Source organism: Schistocerca americana, chromosome 2 (genome assembly GCF_021461395.2).
Source record: "Schistocerca americana isolate TAMUIC-IGC-003095 chromosome 2, iqSchAmer2.1, whole genome shotgun sequence".
NCBI lineage: Eukaryota > Metazoa > Arthropoda > Insecta > Orthoptera > Acrididae > Schistocerca > Schistocerca americana.
This window is the reverse complement of record NC_060120.1, coordinates 376,657,683-376,678,318: the sequence shown is the minus strand read 5'-3', so window position 1 is coordinate 376,678,318 and position 20,636 is coordinate 376,657,683. Positions and strand designations below refer to the sequence as shown.

The 20,636-nt window shown below is 39.2% G+C and overlaps 1 protein-coding gene across 1 annotated transcript in view; it reads left to right on the top strand.

Annotated features, from left to right (window-relative positions):
- LOC124594035 (agrin-like) overlaps positions 1–20,636 on the top strand; it is a 536,557-nt gene that overhangs the window by 473,287 nt on the left and 42,634 nt on the right. The window contains exons 14-15 of the mRNA XM_047132385.1: positions 6,993–7,139; positions 18,015–18,140. Coding sequence (XP_046988341.1) covers positions 6,993–7,139; positions 18,015–18,103 — 236 coding nt within the window. The 3' untranslated portion in view covers positions 18,104–18,140. The remainder of the gene's footprint in view (positions 1–6,992; positions 7,140–18,014; positions 18,141–20,636) is intronic.

The following is a 20,636-nucleotide window of genomic DNA, read 5'->3' as shown; positions in this document are numbered from 1 at the left end:
ATGACTGGATACTGGGGCCAGTGATCAAGGTAAAGCAACGCAGAGCAGTTCCCCAGACCCAGAATATGTGTGTTCTGACCCATGAAGGTGTCTGTTGGAGGCCAAACTAAATCTACGAGATGAGCATGACCACAACTCTGATGTGAAAACTCCAAGGACGTGGGCTGAACATCGGTAACAGGTAGAAAGAATAGCTGAACCAAGGGCAACTTGTGAGGAGGGAACAAGGTGCAGACAGCAGAGATGGCAGAGGATGGAGTGGCGTCGCAGACAACAGAAGTTAAAGGCACAAGAAGCACGAGGTTGGGACCGATGGACGAGAGCATGCAGACCGTCAGTGTGCAGGTCTGTGGCATGCACGTCAGTGGAGTGTGGGCAGGTGCAGTGCAGGCTGGCAGCGTGCTGGCCACCGGCGAGGAGGGCGTCAGTGGTACTGGAACCCAAAGAAGTATCTGGGTCCGCGGCGAGAGCGCCGGAAATATTAAAACCGTAAGAGACATCAAGGTCAGCACAGGAGCGCCAGCGGCACTGAGACCAGATAAAGAACCTGGATCGGCGGCAGGGCGTCTACTGTGCTGGATACCAAAGAGGCGCAGGGCTGGTGGCTAGGGATCGATGGCATTGGAACCCGAAGAGGCTAGTGGCAGTGTCAGTGAGGGTGCTGGCGTGCAGTAGGTGGCACAGGAACTGAGGGCGCTGCAGTGGGAGGCATCAGAGTAGGAGCCACCATAGTGGGAAACACTGCAATGGGAGATGCCAGATCAGAAGGTACAGCAATGGAAGGCACTGGACCGAGGGGCACTTGAATGGGCACCACAGCAGGCTGCACTGGAGCCAGTGGCTTATGAACCAGAGGTGCATGTCTCACGAGAACCAAAGGGGTTCTTGGTATGGGAGACAATGGTCCCCTTAGTGAAGGAACTGGTGCATCCCAAGACGCAGGAGCCAGTGACACAGAAAAGCTGGTGGAACATGGGGTGCTGGGCAGGATCAGAGGAGGCAGCAGTGGAGGCAAATGTGACGGGGGACAGAGGGGCAGAGGCCAATGGGCCTGATGCTGCCAGGAAAGAAATGTCAGGAACAGCAGATGGTAATTCAGTTCAAATGGTTCAAATGGCTCTGAGCACTATGGGACTCAACTGCTGTGGTCATAAGTCCCCTAGAACTTAGAACTACTTAAACCTAACTAACCTAAGGACAGCACACAACACCCAGCCATCACGAGGCAGAGAAAATCCCTGACCCCGCCGGGAATCGAACCCGGGAACCCGGGCGTGGGAAGCGAGAACGCTACCGCACGACCACGAGATGCGGGCATGGTAATTCAGTGTGGCAAGGAAGATGGGCCAAAAAACCCAAAGGGTTGTCGAACTCTAGGTGGAGTGGAAGCTCTGTAGCTGAGTCCTGGGTGGTGGGAGTTTCAGGTTGGGGCAGTGCCAGCGAAGTAGCATGGGTGATTTGCATGAGAGAGTGGCCAGGGGGTGCAGTGTGACCAAACAACACTGTGTCACGTTGCAGCTACTAACCCCATAACAGGACAAGCAAGAGGAAAGATAGTTCTGGCGAGAAAGGAACCATGGCAAAGGGGCAATTGAAGCCAGTTAGCTGGAGCCAGTGTAGTGTCACAATAAATCAAATGGCTCTGAGCACTATGGGACTTAACATCGATGTCATCTAGGGGTTGAGTCCCATCTAGGGGTAGAACTTAGAACTACTTAAACCTAACTAACCTAAGGACATCACACACATCCATGCCCGAGGCAGGATTCGAACCTGCGACCATAGCGGTCGCGTGGTTCCAAACTGTAGCGCCTAGAGCCGCTCGGCCACACCAGTTGGCAGTGTCACAATGTAAGCACAACCGTATCTGAATAGCAACAGTTTCTGAATGAATTCAACTTGAAGATCGACTTGATCTGATGAGCCTGGACTACTCAATAACAGTAATTGAAGGTACAAATGAGTACACAGTCACAGTAAGGAAGCAGGTGAAGTCCATATCTGCTACACTGTCTGACTGGAAAATGCTGCGCTCTGGCCAGCAGCACTCGGTGAACGTCAATGTTGAAATATTGAACTGGGACTGGAGCTCGCAAAGTGACTGACAAGCTGTTTGGTGGCATCTTATAAAGGCGTCCGGCAAAGGAATTCTGGGAAGTTGTGTTTGTGTGAAGATGACGTTCACATAGCAGTTCTCAAATGACTCCATGACCAAGTAGCGGATTCCTGTCATCGAGGAACTGAACGATTTGTAGGGAGTCCTGGCTGTTGGTTACAGAGATTTGCCAACTATGTTGAAAAATAGTTTCATATATGTAGCCATACCTTAATAAAAACAGGATCCCATAGCAGCATTTTCTGTCCAACAGTGTTCTCTATTCTGAAGAATTGGTCATTCTGCGTGTATCTGCTTTTTTTTTACACATCCCTTTACCAAGCAAAAATAAAATGGTTATTCCTTTTCCCCATGACCCTTCCAAAGAAATCACCTACTTACACATGTAAGGAGTTACCTGAAATGTGACAGAAAATTCTGTATGAAACTGTTTCCGTCAGATCAAAGTATTGAGATATTGGTACTCGATGGGTGCTGATGATCTGACAGGTGAAAATCAGTACATGTCTTCAACTTTTATAGTCCTGTCTTCCTCAGTTGGGTGTAATATTACAGTATATTGATAATTTTTACTTATGGACCGTCTGACAGTAACTGAATAAAACACAATTTTAGTGCCATACACGTTTCGCCTTTATTTTCTGCAAGGCATCATCAGTGGCCTGGAATACGTACATATGTTAGCTATTTTATTTACATTTTTGTCATTGTGCCTATAGGTTATAAACAGTTCTGGTGGTTGGTATTTCCTATTAAGTAGTAATGTTTTGAACTGTACTTACAGGTTGTGTGGACAATTTCTTACATATTATGCTCCTGTTGCATTTTTGGTGTTGTTCCTCTTCTTATGAACGCCAATTTGCGGTTTTTTCCACATTCCACAACACTATGCACTGAACGCGACGCGACACAGACACGAGCAGACATATTTAAAGACAAATATGTCTGCTTGTGTCTGTATATGTGTGGATGGATATGTGTGTGTGTGCGAGTGTATACCCGTCCTTTTTTCCCCCTAAGGTAAGTCTTTCCGCTCCCGAGATTGGAATGACTCCTTATCCTCTCCCTTAAAACCCACTTCCTTTCGTCTTTCCCTCTCCTTCCCTCTTTCCTGATGAGGCAACAGTTTGTTGCGAAAGCTTGAATTTTGTGTGTATGTATGTGTCTGTTTGTGTTTCTATCGACCTGCCAGCGCTTTCGTATGGTAAGTCACATCATCTTTGTTTTTAAATATACTTTTCCCGCGTGGAATGTTTCCATCTATTATATATATATATTATTTTTTTTTATTTTTTTTTATTTTTTTTTTTTTTTTTTTTTTTTTTTTTTTTTTGCTGTGTGTGTGTGTGTGTGTGTGTGTGTGTGTGTGTGTCTAGATGGTGTGGGGAAGAGTTTTTTTTTTTTTGTTTTATGTTATCATTTCCTTTATTAAGTGTAGTAGGGAGCCTGTGCTGATGTGTGTTTGTTCATTTATCACATGTTTGTTTTCTGCTATGGCTTTCTGGATGTGGAAGTTTTCTTACATTTGTATAAGATGTTTGTCATGGTTGCTTATTCTCATTATTTTCATTTCTTGTTCCATGTTTGTAGGATGATGGTTGTAGTGTTTTAAATGCTCTGCAAATGTGGAATGGTTTGTTTCATACTTCCAACATCTGATATGTTCTTTGTATCTTGTTTCAAAATTCCTGCATGTCATGCCTATGTATACTGCATCACAACTTTGACATTCAAGTTTATATATTCCTGATTGTTGGAATTTGTCCCTCTTGGTAGCTGGCTGGCTTAGGTGTGATTGAAGGGTTTGCCCAGGCTTATATGCTATTTTGAAGCCCTGCCTCTTTAGGATGTTTGCAACTCTGTGTGTTAGTTTATGTGTGTAAGTCATGGTGTACCATCTGGTTCTTTTCTGTGTGGTGTTGTCATTGTGTGTGTTTGTTAAGTGTGTTTGTAAGTTCTCAGCTTGTGAGTTCTTTTGTATTGTGGAACTGTTGTGTTTGTTTTTTATTTGTGTTTTTATTTTTTGATTGAGCTTGTGTACCACACGCGTGTCGTACCCGTTGTTCCCAGCTATTTCTATGATTGTACTCATTTCTTGTTCGTAGTTTCTCTTGCTGAGTGGGATTCTGTTTAATCTATATAACATGTGTCTTAGTGCTGCAAGTTTCTGGCTGTGGGGGTGGTTGGATGTGGAATGTATTATTGTGTCTGTGGCTGTTGGTTTTCTAAAGATGTTAAACGTATGTTTACCATTTTCTTTTTTAATTGTAATGTCAAGAAAATTTATTTGATTTTCTTTTTCTTTTTCAAGTGTGAATTTTATGTTCTGATGAGCTTTGTTTATTTCTGAATGGAGTTCATCTATTTTTTCGCTTGGCTCATCTACCAGACAAATAATGTCATCCATGTATCTGTACCTATACATGATTTTGAAACTTTCATTTGTGGTTATCTTATCAAATATCTGATTTTCTAGGTGACTGATGAAAATGTTTGCTAGTGTTCCTGATATTGGGGATCTCATGGGCAGTCCATCAGTTTGTAGATAATATTCTTTCTCAAACTGAAAGTAGTTTTGTTCAGTTGTCAGTCTGAGCATATCTGTTATTTCTTTTATTGCATCTGTGGTGAGGTTGCTGTGGGATGAGAGATTTTGTTCTATGATTTCTATTGTTTCTGTGATAGGGATGGAAGTATACATATTTTCTATATCGAATGAAATCAGTGATGCTGTGTGTGGTACCTGTATGTTCTGCATGTTTTCTATTAGGTTTCCTGTGTTTATCACTGTTCTGTTGTTTTCTACTTTATAGTGTTTTGTAACTAACTCTTGGAGGTGTTTAGCTATGTGGTATGTTGGGGCTTTCTTGAAGTTGATAACAGCTCTCACTGACATTCCGTCTTTATGTACTTTCGGTTGACTGCGGAGTGTTGGTGCTTGTGGGTTTTTCTGTGTTAAGTAGTATTTCTGTTTGTCTGTGAGTGTGTGTTCAATGTTTTTCAGTGTTCGTTTCACATTTGCCTGGAATCGTGTAGTTGGATCTGACTTCAGTTTTTGTATGGCGTTGGTGTTTATGCATTCCTTGGTTTTTGTGGTGTATTGCTCTTTGTCCATGAGTACTGTTACATTTCCCTTGTCTGCTCTTGTTATTAATACGTTATTGTCTGTTAACTTTTGTTTTAACCTTTTCATAGTAGCTGCTTCTGTTTGGTTGTTCGTATTGTGTGTCTGCTGTGTTTGTTTTATTATGCCTTTTATTTCTTCTTTTACTAGATCTCTTGTCAGTCCTATGTTTATTTCACAATTATTTTGTTATTCTTCACGAGTAAGGATGTGTTCAGTTTCTACTATGAGATTTTCTATGTATTGATTGTTCACTTTGCGTATGGCACTAAAATTGTGTTTTATTCAGTTGCTGTCAGATGGTCCATAAGTAAAAATTATCAATATACCGTAAAATCAGTACATGTCACTTAGCTACTCGACCTCACCAACATGGAGGTAACTCTTTGCAACATGACAGATCACATATCCAGTATTGTGAAGCAGACAAGGTATGCTAGTAATGATGCTTGACCTGTGGCGTTACCATGTATACAAATTTGTATTGCGACATATTGCAAGAATTGTGAAGCACTGTGCAGTAAACGATGTACCACGGCATCTTTATCAAACAACTTTTTTTTAGTCCAGTGCTAAGCCACAACTCGTCAGGTGATCATGGCTTTTAAGTAAGAGCCATAGCTTCGACCTCTGTATGTACTTCATCTGACTAAACATGACTTTTTCCTGTTCCTGTATTTCCGGTCATTCTTTCCTGAATGTTATTTATGACCATGATGAAGTTAAGGAAACTGTTGTCAACTACTTCTCAACACAAATGTGTACAAAAATCTGCCCTTATATTATGACAAATGTATTAGCAATATTGCCTTTGCTGCAAAATGTATATAATGTACTGGAAATATAACCCTTATAACTAACCATATTTCCCTTGTGGGATTGGAACTTACTTCCATGGTGACTCTGGCATATTTCTGTATGCAACGTGGACAACTGATGTTTGCTATTTTGATGAACATAACCATCGACTAAGAGATAAATCTAATTCATTTCTAGACTGAGTTCCGGGTTATGTCAATTTGGTTTTGTGTTGATAAATGTACACTCTTCCAACCAGAAATCCTATTCTTCCTGTCACGACATTTCATTAATTCCCACTGTACCTAACTTTAGCGTCTCCATTTCTCTTTCGAATTTCACTAAACAACCAAAAAAATTTATGGATCCAACATTTCGTGCTCTGACTCGTGCAATGCCAGGTTTGTTTCTTCTTCTGGCAGCAACTGCCTGAGTAGTCCATACCTGGTGGTTCAAATGAGAAACTGTTTTGCCTCCATAATATTTTACCCAGCTGGATGTCATCTTCATTAAATCACATAACAGAGTTGTGTGTCCTCAGGGAAGTAGTGGCTGTAGTTTCCCCATACTGTCAAATTGAGACAGTATCAAAATAACAAGGTCGTGTTAACTTTCATTACAAGACCAGGTTAGTCAATCATCCAGGCTGTTGCACCTGCAGCACTGAAAAGTTTATACCGTTCTTCAGCAACCATGTGTTTGTCTGATATCTATAGAGATACCCATTTGACAAGGATGCACCTAGAGTTGAGGCTTCTCATTGTGGCAACGACAACAATGGATATGGTATTTATTAATTCAGGATGAGCAAGCATTTCAAGGGTGAGATATATTTAGCTGAAATTCATTATTCTAGTAACCTCTCATGAAGCTTCTAGTGATGTAACAAAATTCAGTGTTATGTTACATTTTAATATGTTAATACTAAATCTGAATATATTCTCATAATTGCAGCATGTGATTGCTCTGTCTATGGCTCTGTAAGAGAAGACTGTGAACAAATGACGGGTCGTTGCATGTGTAAAGCTGGTGTGCAGGGACAGAAGTGTACCATCTGCACGGGACTTAATATGATTCTCAGCTCCTCAGGCTGTACTGAAGGTAAACCTTCCTATGATATTTTATAAATTATCTAATTGCAATTATGGCAAAAGAAATATTTATGGAACAATATTTAAGGCATATATTTTGTATAATTTTTATGGTGCTCCACCATGTACAGTTATGTTAGAACAATTTGTTTGTTTACTTAAAAAGGTCATTCTCAAACCAACAAATCTGTAACTACATTTCAATAGAGAAAAAGTTCGAGTTCTTACTACTAAATTAAATATAAAATAAGACAATCAAAACAGTTCACAAGGATCTGCTCATATGATGTTTCATTGGATTTCCATTAATAATTTGTATGCCATCATAATCTACATAGTGATGACACAGCACAAACCCATTTCTCATAGTAATTACTTATAAATGCTGTTTAAATATGTGAGTGTGGCTTATCAGTATAGAACAAACCATACACACTCTGAGAAAATGCTTTTTGCCATACAGCCAGCAGCTACCAATCACTGTATCTCTGTCAGTAAGTACAATAGCAAAAAGAAAAGAAAAAAAACCACATGTTTTTAAAAGGACTTAACACCTCTGAAGATTCATACAGATTTAGTCATATGACTTACAGGGCTGGTTTTGGTGTCATGTTTTAGTGAGGTAACTGGTTTTTTTTTACCTTGTGGCTAAATACGGGCTTATGTGGCATAGATCCCATTTGAATTCGATTTCTTGGTAAACTCACAGCAGGATGTTAGACATAACTTGTTGAATCATGTCATAGAGTCTCCCTCTACACTCTACTAGAGATGCCAGCAAGGTTGGTACAAACACAGTATCCTTGCAGGGTCTCCATATGAAAAAATCAAGAGCTATCTGGATGGTGAATGTGGCAGACATGCAAGTCATTTAGCTGTAAATCAGTTATGGGGAAATCCCACATGGTGAGACAGTGCAGCAGTGAGCCATCTTACATGAAGTGTATGCTACTTTCTTGGTCAACCTCGTCAGGCAAAATGATAAAAAAATTTATAGTATATCTAAGTGCACTATTGCATTGATTGTTTTATCTAGGGAAAGAAAGAACAGTATACTTTGCTCTTACTCAGTACACAAAAGACTTAACTTTTAGGGTATCACAAACACGTCCAAGTTTGTGGTCTAGTTCGACTGTCCAAAATCCTACAATTGTGTTTATCGCCTCTTAAGTAAAAAGTTGACTGATACGAAAGATAAAGCTCCATTTTTCCAATGAAATCCTCGTCAGCACCATTACTGTAGACCGACACCATAGTTCCAGCCCATTTAGCACAACAAATTGCCCCAAAATGAAGTTAGCTGTAATGGGCAGCCCCAGATCTACAATATTGTGTGGCATCCCCCTCCCCCTCCTCCCCTTTTCCAAGAATTTGAGGTAGGATGTCAAAAATTATAAAAAATTGATTTTTCATAACTATGTTCATTTTGTGGTGCATATCTTTCCAATACATGAAACGTATAAGTCTGAGGAAATATAAGACATGTTGTTGCTGTTGTTGTTGTAGTCTTCAGTCCTGAGACTGGTTTGATGCAGCTCTCCATGCTACTCTATCCTGTGCAAGCTTCTTCATCTCCCAGTACTTACTGTAACCTACATCCTTCTGAATCTGCTTAGAGTATTCATCTCTTGGTCTCCCTCTACGATTTTTACCCTCCACACTGCCCTCCAATGCTAAATTTGTGATCCCTTGATGCCTCAGAACATGTCCTACCAACCGGTCCCTTCTTCTTGTCAAGTTGTGCCACAAACTCCTCCTCTCCCCAATTCTATTCAATACCTCCTCATTAGTTATGTGATCTACCCATCTAATTTTCAGCATTCTTCTGTAGCACCACATTTTGAAAGTTTCTATTCTCTTCTTGTCCAAATATTTATCGTCCATGTTTCACTTCCATTCATGGCTACACTCCATACAAATACTTTCAGAAACGACTTCCTGACACTTAAACCTATACTCGATGTTAACAAATTTCTCTTCTTCAGAAACGCTTTCCTTGCCATTGTCAGTCTACATTTTATATCCTCTCTACTTCGACCATCATCAGTTATTTTGCTCCCCAAATAGCAAAACTCCTTTACTACTTTAAGTGTCTCATTTCCTAATCTAATTCCCTCAGCATCACCCGACTTAATTTGACTACATTCCATTATCCTCGTTTTGCTTTTGTTGATGTTCATCTTATATCCTCCTTTCAAGACACTGCCCATTCCGTTCAACAGCTCTTCCAACTCCTTTGCTGTCTCTGACAGAATTACAATGTCATCAGCGAACCTCAATTTTTTTATTTCTTCTCCTTGGACTTTAATACCTACTCCAAATTTTTCTTTTGTTTCCTTTACTTCTTGCTCAATATACAGATTGAATAACATCGGGAACAGGCTACAACCCTGTCTCACTCCCTTCCCTACAGCTGCTTCCCTTTCATGGCCTTCGACAATTATAACTGCCATCTGGTTTCTGTACAAATTGTAAATAGCTTTTCGCTCCCTGTATTTTACCCCTGCCACCTTTAGAATTTGAAAGAGAGTATTTCAGTCAACATTGTCAAAAGCTTTCTCTAAGTCTACAAATGCCATAAATGTAGGTTTGCCTTTCTTTAATCTAGCTTCTAAGAAAAGTCATAGGGTCAGTATTGCCTCACGTTTTCCAACATTTCTGCGGAATCCAAACTGATCTCCCACAAGGTCAGCTTCTACCAGTTTTTCCATTTGTCTGTAAAGAATTCACGTTAGTATTTTGCAGCTGTGCCTTATTGAACTGATAGTTCGGTAATTTTCACATCTGTCAACACGTGCTTTCTTTGGGATTGGAATTATTATATTCTTCTTGAAGTCTGAGGGTATTTCACCTGTCTCATACATCTTGCTCACCAGATGGTAGAGTTTTGTCAGGACTGGCTCTCCCAAGGCTGTCAGTAGTTCTAATGGAATGTTGTCTACTCCCGCGGCCTTGTTTCAACTCAGGTCTTTCAGTGCTCTGTCAAGCTTTTCACGCAGTATCGTATCTCCCATTTCATCTTCATCTACATCCTCTTCCATTTCCATAATATTGTCCTCAAGTACATCGCCCTTGTATAGACCCTCTGTATACTCTTTCCACCTTTCTGCTTTCCCTTCTTTGCTCAGAACTGGGTTTCCATCTGAGCTCTTGATATTCATACAAGTGGCTCTTTTTTCTCCAGAGGTCTCTTTAATTTTCATGTAGGCAGTATCTATCTTACCCCTAGTAAGATAAGCCTCTACATCCTTTCATTTGTCCTCTAGCCATCCCTGCTTAGCCATTTTACACTTCCTGTCAATCTCATTTTTGAGACGTTTGTTTTCCTTTTTGCCTGCTTCATTTACTGCATTTTTATATTTTCTCCTTTCATGAATTAAATTCAATATTTCTTCAGTTACCCAAGGATTTCGACTAGCCCTCATCTTTTTACCTACTTGATCCTCTGCAGCCTTCACTACTTCATCCCTCAGAGATACCCATTCTTCTTCTACTGTATTTCTTACCCCCATTCCTGTCAATTGTTCCCTTATGTTCTCCCTGAAACTCTGTACAACCTCTGGTTTAGTCAGTTTATCCAGGTCCCATCTCCTTAAATTCCCACCTTTTTGCAGTTTCTTCAGTTTTAATCTACAGTTCATAACCAATAGATTGTGATCAGAGTCCACATCTGACCCTGGAAATGTCTTACAATTTAAAATCTGGTTCCTAAATCTCTGTCTTACCATTATGTAATCTATCTGAAACCTGTCAGTATCTCCAGGCTTCTTCCATGTATGCAACCTTCTTTTATGATTCTTGAACCAAGTGTTAGCTATGATTAAGTTATGCTCTGTGCAAAATTCTACCAGACGGCTTCCTCTTTCATTTCTCTGCCCCAATCCATATTCACCCACTATGTTTCCTTCTCTCCCTTTTCCTACTCTCAAATTCCAGTCACCCATGACTATTAAATTTTCGTCTCCCTTCACTACCTATATAATTTCTTTTATCTCATCATACATTTCATCAATTTCTTCATCTGCAGAGCTAGTTGGCATATAAACTTGTACTACTGTAGTAGGCATGGGCTTTGTGTCTATCTTGCCCACAATAATGCATTCACTATGCTGTTGGTAGTAGCTTACCCACAATTCTATTTTTTTTATTCATTATTAAACCTACTCCTGCATTACCCCTATTTGATTTTGTATTTATAACCCTGTATTCACCTGACCAAAAGTCTTGTTCCTCCTGCCACCAAACTTCACTAATTCCCACTATATCTAACTTCAACCTATCCATTTCCCTTTTTAAATTTTCTAACTTACCTGTCCGATTAAGGGATCTGACATTCCACGCTCCGATCCATAGAACGCCAGTTTTCTTTCTCCTGATAACGACGTCCTCTTGAGTAGTCCCTGCCCGGAGATCCGAATGGGGGACTATTTTGCCTCCAGAATATTTTACCCAAGAGGACGCCATCATCATTTAACCATACAGTAAAGCTGCATGTCCTCGGGGAAAATTACAGCTGTAGTTTTCCCTTGCTTTCAGCCGTTCGCAGTACCAGCACAGCAAGGCCGTTTTGGTTAGTGTTGCAAGGCCAGATGTTATTTGGTCTTAAGTGTGCCAAAGTTCAGTGCCAAATCTCTTCACATAGTGTTCCTCTGTCGCATATCACTGTATTTCTCTCTGTGGAATTCAAATGCATATATTTTATAATGGGAACCATCAAACCTATATTCAGGACAGTGGAAATTAAAATGTCCTCTGGTGGCTCTCCTGCTTCCAGTCAGCCAGTTTGATATTCTACCCCCCTTAAAAGAAAAACTTACAATTACTACTGGCTGGGATTATTTGTAACTGGGAGAATAAGAAATCTTCAGAAAATTTACACTTTTTATTTCCTATTATTTAATAACTCTCTGTTTTGTGTGACATAAAATTAAATATAGGAAACATAAAACCAGTAAAGACAACAGACAAGCAAGACAGTACACATTTCTTCAGTTCTTAGTTCCCAGCAGTTTTTTTCTCTCTAATCTTACTACAGCTTTACATGGCATGCTTTCCTTTCTGCAAAAGAATCTATTACCTCATCAAAGTTGGTCAAACATTTTGCTACATGAAAAATCAAAATGTCGTTGTATAATACTGAAATAGCTGTTAATAGGAATAATACCCAAGACTGGTATGGTTTCTCAATATGATTACATCTATTTTGTCTCTGTCTGCTAGATAAAACATAAAAAAGGTCTTTCTAATATTGCAGTAATTGTAACACACGCCGTATATGAGAGACTGTTTTGGCACAAATAGACATTTTTATCTACCTCATTTATATAAATAACATGACTGAATATAATTAATGAAGTACCAATATCAGATGCCTATTAGGCACACTAAAAGCAAAAAGTTTTATGTTAGGAAGTAGTTTCACATTCCATTCATACACTCTAGTTTCTCAAGCATGTGTTCGAAAAGTAGTAGTACAAAATTTTTATATAAATTTGGAATCATCATATTCTTCCATATAATTTCTGTGTGCCCCCATTTCTTCTCCTTCCTCATTCTAACAAACACTCTTGTCATAACTAATTCTGTAACTATTCTTGCAATTGTCAAATCTTATTCTCTGGTTAACTTCACTAACCCTGCCAGAATAACCAGTTTAGTGCTGTCCTGAGTTTATTCTCCAGTTAGGCATCATTACACGTTCATATAACGCATTTTCCACATAGTCTGAGAAAAGAACTTAAGTGGCTGCTGACCAGTGACTGTACAACTGGTCCTTAGTAGTGTAGCGATCTGGCAAAAATTTTCTGTCAAAATTTCATTTTCTTGGATACACCAAGAAGATTAATATGTAATCTTTCTTACTTGTTATTTCTGTTAGTAATTTATTTCCACTGTGGTAGCCTGAATCTGTGGATTTCACTAATAATTTTAACAACACTGATCATTCACACACCCATTCTATCATATAAACAAACAGTGAATGGCATTCACCCATTTGGGTTTATTTGTCTCAGCTTGTGCAGCCCAATCTCCTTTTGTCTGCAGGAATTTTTTTTATGCGACTGGGATTCCCCTGGCAAAAACACCACGTAGGCCTACACTATGCACACATTCAAAAATCAACTTGTGATTTGTTCAGAAATCAACTTAGAATGTGTTCAAAAATGTCATGCATTTCAAGATCTTATGAATAATCAATAGAACTACGTGCGCTGCATGTTAGGTGCCTTGTGAAACAAGTTTTTTTCCTTCAAAAATATGGATTTGGTGCCCGCTGAAATTGCTGCCCAGGGCAGATACCCCGGTCACCCCCCCCCCCCCCCTCCCCCTCTTCCAGCCCCCTCACCTCCACCCCACCTGCCACCAACACTCTCCCCTCTCCTAGATTCGGGCTGGCTGTAATAAAGTACTGTCTGAAAATGCTGCACAAATATCCAACAATGGAAAATCCAGGGTGGAATGTAACAATATTAGAGAAGGAAAGCTGCTACTCAGCATATAGCGGAGATGCTGAGTCACGATAGGCACAACAAAAAGATTCACACAATTATAGCTTTTGGCCATGAAAGCCGTTGTCAACAATAGACACACATACACACATGCAAATGCAACTCGCACACACGCCTGCAGTCTCGGGCAACTGAAACCACACACAAATGTGCAGTTAGATCAGGACTGACAACTCACTTTATATGTTCAGAAAAGTAGAACTGTGCACTTCTCAGAATGAAAATGCACAGTATCCTATGACCATAATATGAGTGACTCACAGCTGGAATTGGCCAGCTCATACAAATACCAGGGAGTAATAATTTCTACATGTGTGAAATGGAACAACCACATAATATAATCTCAGTTGTAAGTAAAGCAGTTAGCATACTGCAGTTCATTGGTAGAATGCTAGGAAAATACAATCAGTCTGCAAAGGAGATTATGTACAAAACACTCGTACAGCCCATCCTAGAATAGTCATCAAGTGTATGGGGCCCATACCAGAAAAGTCTAACAGAGAATATTGAACAGGTTGCAAAGAAGGGCAGCACAAATGGTCACAGGTTTGTTTGACCCATGGGAGACTATCACAGTGCTGAAAGAAGTGAACTGGCACAGACCTGAAGAATAATGCAAACTACCCTTTTAAAACCTACTTATTAAGTGTCTAGAACCAACTTTAGGTGATCAATCTAGTAAAGTACTGCAACCCCTTACATATTATTCCCATAGAGGGCACAAAGACAAACTTAGACTAGCTACAGCTCGCACAGAGGCTTTCGAGTATTCTTTCTTCCCATGCTCCTTATGTAAATGGAATGGAAAAAAAGCCTGATAACTGGTACAATTGGAGGTAGCCTCTGCCAAGCACTTCACAGTCATTTGCAGAATGTAGATGTAAAATGCTAAGGTAAACATTGTTGGAAGAGACAATATGGATGCAGTTATAAAGGTAATGGATAGTTATTACAGGCAGAATGGAACAGTCAACTGCTTGTCTATATATTAACATTTTGCAGAAGACATCCATTCTTCAGACAACTGGCCTAACTCAATGTTCTCTCTGGGGTTTAATACCTATTATTGTGGTGATATTTGTGAAGGCAGCAGTGTGTGTTGTACCTGTTCAGGTAGAACATATATAATGTATGTCTGCTGACCATAGATTGATGCAAAGATTGATTTCACTGGTAGACTTCAGAGTTTGACTGGTAACTTGTGGGAGTCAAGACAAGATCCTTCATTTTTATGAAAAATCAAAATCACTATATGCCAGATCAGGACTGTAAGAAATGATGGTCTGGTTGTGTTGTTATGGCTAGCTTTCACGGGTTAACAGCTCTATACAGAATACAGTAGACGACTGCAGGAATGTTTACACAAAACAGAGTTCAGTGATGAAGTTCCCAGTGTAAAGAGAACAAGAGAACCATCATGTACAGTTTGTTGTCAATTTATGCCAATGGTTCTATAAAGTGAAAGTATTTTGTTTCTCTTTGTGCTTTTGTTCTAAAATAATTAGGATCTTATTTCATTCACAAACATCCATATGGACTTCAGTATATGAGTCCTGTATGTGCTGCTAAAGTCAATCAAAATTTATGATTTTCTTTTAATTATCATACTTTTGGTAACTAATTAAAATGTGGAAAATATAATTTAGAATCTCCTATCCTTCTTATTTCATAACACAATAAAAATTAAGTGCACATCTGGAATTATTTATACATATAAATTGATACAACAGTGATCAGCTGTAGCATAGCAGGCTGCCAAAGTTGATCACCATTGAAATAACACAAAAACTGACTTCGGAAGTTTATGACAGTACAGTCGATCTCTATTTTACATTTGAAAAAATAAAGATGGAACAAATACAAAATAAGAATCACCTAGAAATCTTTATTAACTTATTATAGTTATTAATAATATTAATTACAAACTGCAGGAAACAATGAAATAAGTTCAGACTTATTTAATGCCCATGCAAATAGTGTTCCTTAGCAGGACATAGCCTATCACAAACAAATAATGCTGTTTCACCACTGTAAAACTGTCAATATATTAACTGATATGTGTAATATCCACATCTGACATTAAAACATATCAACCTCGTCTGATATCTCGACCTCTTACTTTTGTTACAATATCAACATGCTTCATAGAATCTTCATCAGCAGCTTGAGGGAAGACAAAATAAATTTCTTTGCGATTGATCCTTTTCCTCATGATATTGATTGTGCGGGCTTCTACTTTATCATTAATACCAATAATTGCCCCAACAAAAAATTTATGATTTCCACTATTGTCTTTCAGATCGAGTAGAACAACTGTGTAAATATTTCCTTCTGTGGAACCACTCTCAATATTAGACCTATCTGCTTGCATTTTCTCATCCTCACTGAGAGAAATGCAATCTCTGTTACAATTTTCTTCTGAGGGCCCACTCTGGTTATTAATTTCATCAAGTCTTTCCTCCCTCCTACCTCTGTATCATCTTTGTTCTCACTGCAGCAAATATCTTCCATGCAAATACCTTTCCCTTTCCTAGCCAATTGCACAGTTTCTCCAATGCGAGCTCTCTGTAGATGAATGTTGAAGGCATTAGCACAGGATGATTCGCTGGTCCTTCTGTCATCTAAGGTTGGAATTTTCCCACAGACTCTTTCAGGACTGAATGGGTACACCCCAGATGCCATAAACCCTGCCTTCATATTTGTTGCAAACTTCAGATGAAACTCCTCAAAGGCTTCACACAGGACAGCTGTAAAAGCACTTTTGTGGAGAAGCCCTCTGTTCTTGCTCTTCCATTGATTAACATCTTCCTCCAAGCTCTCTTCAGAGGTGTGAAATATGCAACATCCAAAGGCTGACAGAGATGTGTTGAGTTTGGGGGTAGTAAAATGAAAGATGTGTCATTGTCTTTACAAAGTTTAACACCTCCAAAGACAAATGACAGAACATATTGTCACTGATTACAATTGTATGCCTAGTTAATTTTCTTAGATGTGGGAGCAAAAGTTTCCTGAACCAATCAGTAACATTGCAGGTTGAACCAACCACTAGCATTTCATTTGAAGACTGCTCCTCTCCCACTTTCTTCACACCAGCCTGGGTTGATATGTCTTGCCTTATACACTATGTAAGGCAGAAGGACCACTCCATCAGCTGATACACAGATCATGACACTCGTGCTTGATTTACAGGAGTCTGTAATAGGCTCCACATGTTTTACACCACATTGTATCACAACTTTGTTGACTCCCGGGTTATTGGTAAAATTGGTTTCATCAAAGTTAAATGTGCTGGATGGTGGCACATCTTGGAGGGGTTTATTTAGATTGGTAAAATAGTCCTCATTATCTCTCTTGTCATGGCACATTTTGATCTTTTTACATTCTCATATCATTGGCCTGTTAATATTTTATTCCGTTGCATGAATTTATTTATGTATTCCTTTCCTGATCTGTTATTTATAAATCTGGGTTCAGTCTTTCCTTCAGTATTTAAATAACCTTGAACTATGTCACAAATGCCTTTCTTTGTCATAGGAAAACCCCATGCAGCAACTGTCATTATACCCTCTGCTAAATATAATTCTTCATCACAGGTTAACATTGTCTGCCACCCATAACTTCAAGAATATCTATTATTAGCACTGTCATTGAGTGTAGCATATGGTACACCGTACTCACAGGAAGCCCTTCTGATACTCATATGACCTGATTTCACTGCTTCAACTGTTGACAGCAATTATTTTATGTCATACATTTTATTTCATCCAAGGCACTTTTGTTTTTCAGTCGTTCTTGGCATAATCAACTTTACCCTACAAAATAACAATTAATGAATTATTTAACTAATTACTTATAGAAAATGCTTTTAAATAAAAAATGGTGACTATGAATACGAATTTTACGAGGTTATCATTTTTAAATTAGCGTGTGCTGTAGTTTGTTTTTAGTTATTTGAAATTTAATTGAAAAGATGGTTAAAAACATTATGCTGTTACAGCTGTCCTCACCAAGATACACACTATTAAATGCTGGAATATCAAAGCATTATTCTTCCCTCTAACAACTACACAGAATTTGAAGTTCCATCTGTGGCCAATAGATGTCAGAACATGAAAATCTGAAATCAAATGTGAATGGTCGACTCTAGAATGCCTAATTGACTTTAGCAGCATTTACTGTACCGGTATTAACATTTGTAATAGGGAAATCAGCCTTTAGTACGGTATTTCTTCTCAGAATTGAAATTTTTTGAAACAAAGTAATTGATGATGGCATACAAAATCAGTTGCCACTGAATGGAATTTCATTTCTGATGCTGTATAATTATGAAATAATAATGCATTAGCTAATAAGTGATTACTCTGTGCACTTCACAGCAGATGATGTGATGGACAACTTTGAGAACTTGAAGTCAGGAAAACGAGCTGTAATGGACATATTGCAGATGATAAGGGGACAAGCCTGAATTCCATGTATTCCATTTAGAGAAATATAATTAAAAAGTGAGTACCTGGTAGTCACATATTATTTATAAAATGATGAAAATGAATAATTCCATGGAACAAAACACTTCTTTTAATATGTTAAACATGTCAATATTTTAAAAAATGAGTAAATCCTATATCTTAGAAGCAGTCATTTTGCTGCATCAGGATGTTTTTATAAGTAAATACAAAAAATTTTATTTGCTCATAATCATGGTTGTTACTAAGCTAGTATTATTTGAAGTAATCACTTTATTTCAATGGCTATCAGGTAAACTACTTGGGCATTATCAACCATGATCTCACAAAACCTATGTCGTATACCTCCTACTGACAGAAGCTCATGATAATTTGCACAGTTGTGTGTATGCTTAGACATTATATGATTGTGTTCAGTTAAATGAAATCTAGATTTCACCAGCAAAACTTCCACAGCAATCACAATAATTAACAACAGCAAAAAGTGTAGGATGGAACAGCCACGCGTAGTGGCCGCGCAGTTTGAGGCGCCCTGTCACGGACTGCATGGCCGCACTCGCCGTGGGTTTGAGTCCTCCCTTGCGCATGGGTGTTGTTCTTAGCATAAGTTAGTTTAAGTAGCGTGTAAGTCTAGGGACTGATGACCTCAGCAGTTTGGTCCCTTACGAATCCACACACATTTCAACATTTGAACACACGCTTGCGTTCCCCCCCCTCCCCCCCCCTTCCCCACCCACACACACACAGAGCTAAGTGCTTGTGCCATGTTTGTATTCAACACAAGAAGTAAAAGTAAAAATTCGATATATAGTTCGGGCTGCAATGCCAGGGGTATATATGTGTGCCCTGTGCTAGGTAATTCTGAAGAAGTACATAATCTGAAACCTTAGCAATATTATCAGCCTTTTTATCTGCCTACCAACCACACAGCACCTCACTTATGAGGTAATGTGTTATCTTCACTTCTTCCATTACTTATATTCCACCAATGACTTTGCACTTCAATGTTTACATGATTTTTTGCTTCTGGCAAAACACTTTAACTGAAGCAATTTCCTGCCATTTCTACACGCTTTTCCAAACTTAGCTATCACAGAACAAATATACAGTATCTATATCAATGAAAATAATCATTTTTTGAAAATATAATTTGACTGGGTAGATAAAATATCTATTCATTAGGTAGCCATAGGAGAAAGCATGACAGTACTGAAATTTGTAAGCCTTCAGAGGCAGTTGCTCCTTCTCCTGGCAGATGAGTAGTTCAAGGAAGAGGGGTAGAGGGGTGAAGGAAAAGGACTACTCAGGTTTAGGAAATGGGGGGGGGGGAGTTAGGAAAAGCCACCCTGAACCCAAGTCAAGGAAGACTTACCAGACGGGATGAGAACAAAAGATGGGACTGCACCATAAGAGATTTGAAAACCTGGGAGCTTAAAGGTGGAATTTAGGGTAATACACAAGACAGATATTACTGACAAAGTATCTTGAATGAGTTAATAAGAGCAGAAAGCTAAGTACATTGTAAGTCATAGAACTGGGGGCTAGGGAAAATAGACTGATCAGAAAATAGAAGATATAGAAAACTAAAATGGGAACGAAGAAAGTAATAGTTACTGAGCAGAAAGGCTGAGACCGAAGAAATTAAAGTAAATTAAGGCCAGGTGGGCGGCAAGAACCAAGGATGTGTTGTAATTCCAGTTCCCACCTGCAGGTTTCTGATAAGATGGTGTCTGGAAGAAGAATCGAGATGGCAATGTGGTGAAACAGGCACTGAGGTCACGTCTGTCTTGCTGTAGAGCATGCTCTGCAACAGGATACTGTGTGTGTCAGTACACACCCTCTGCTCATGCCCATTCATCCTAACTGATAATTTGTTGGCAGTCATGCCAAGTCAAAAGGCCAAACAGTGTTTAAATAACAGCTGGTATACAATATGTGTCAATTCACAGGTGGCTTTCCCACTGATAGTATATTTTTTGCCAGTTATAGGACTGGTATAAGTGGTGGTAGAAGAGTGCATAGGGCAAGTCTTACAGTGAGGACAGTGATAGCTGTAGGAGCCATAGGGGAGGGAAATGGGTGCAGAAGGAGCATAGGGTCAGACAAGGATATTGTGGTGATTGGGAGAGCAACAGAAAGTTATTCTAGGTGTGGTGGACAAAACGTCAAACAAAAAGGACCTCATTTCAGGGCATGATTTTAGGAAGACATAGCATTGTCAAAGTAGCTGATTAACACATTCAAGACCAGGATAATACTAAATGATAGAAGTGTACTCCTAAGTTGTTTCTTGGAGGGATCAGCACTACTAGGACTTCATGTGATGATCCAAGAAATTTGCTTTTGAATTATCCTTGTGGGGTAATTACTACGTGTGAGGGCTGAAATGACATCCTACTGCAGAATATGATCTACAACATGACAGGCATGACTTCAGTGCCTGTTTCACCACACATTCCATCTGGATTCTTCTCCTAGATTTCAGTTTCCCTGAACTACACAGGTGAGAACTGGCATTAAAACATGCCCTTGGTT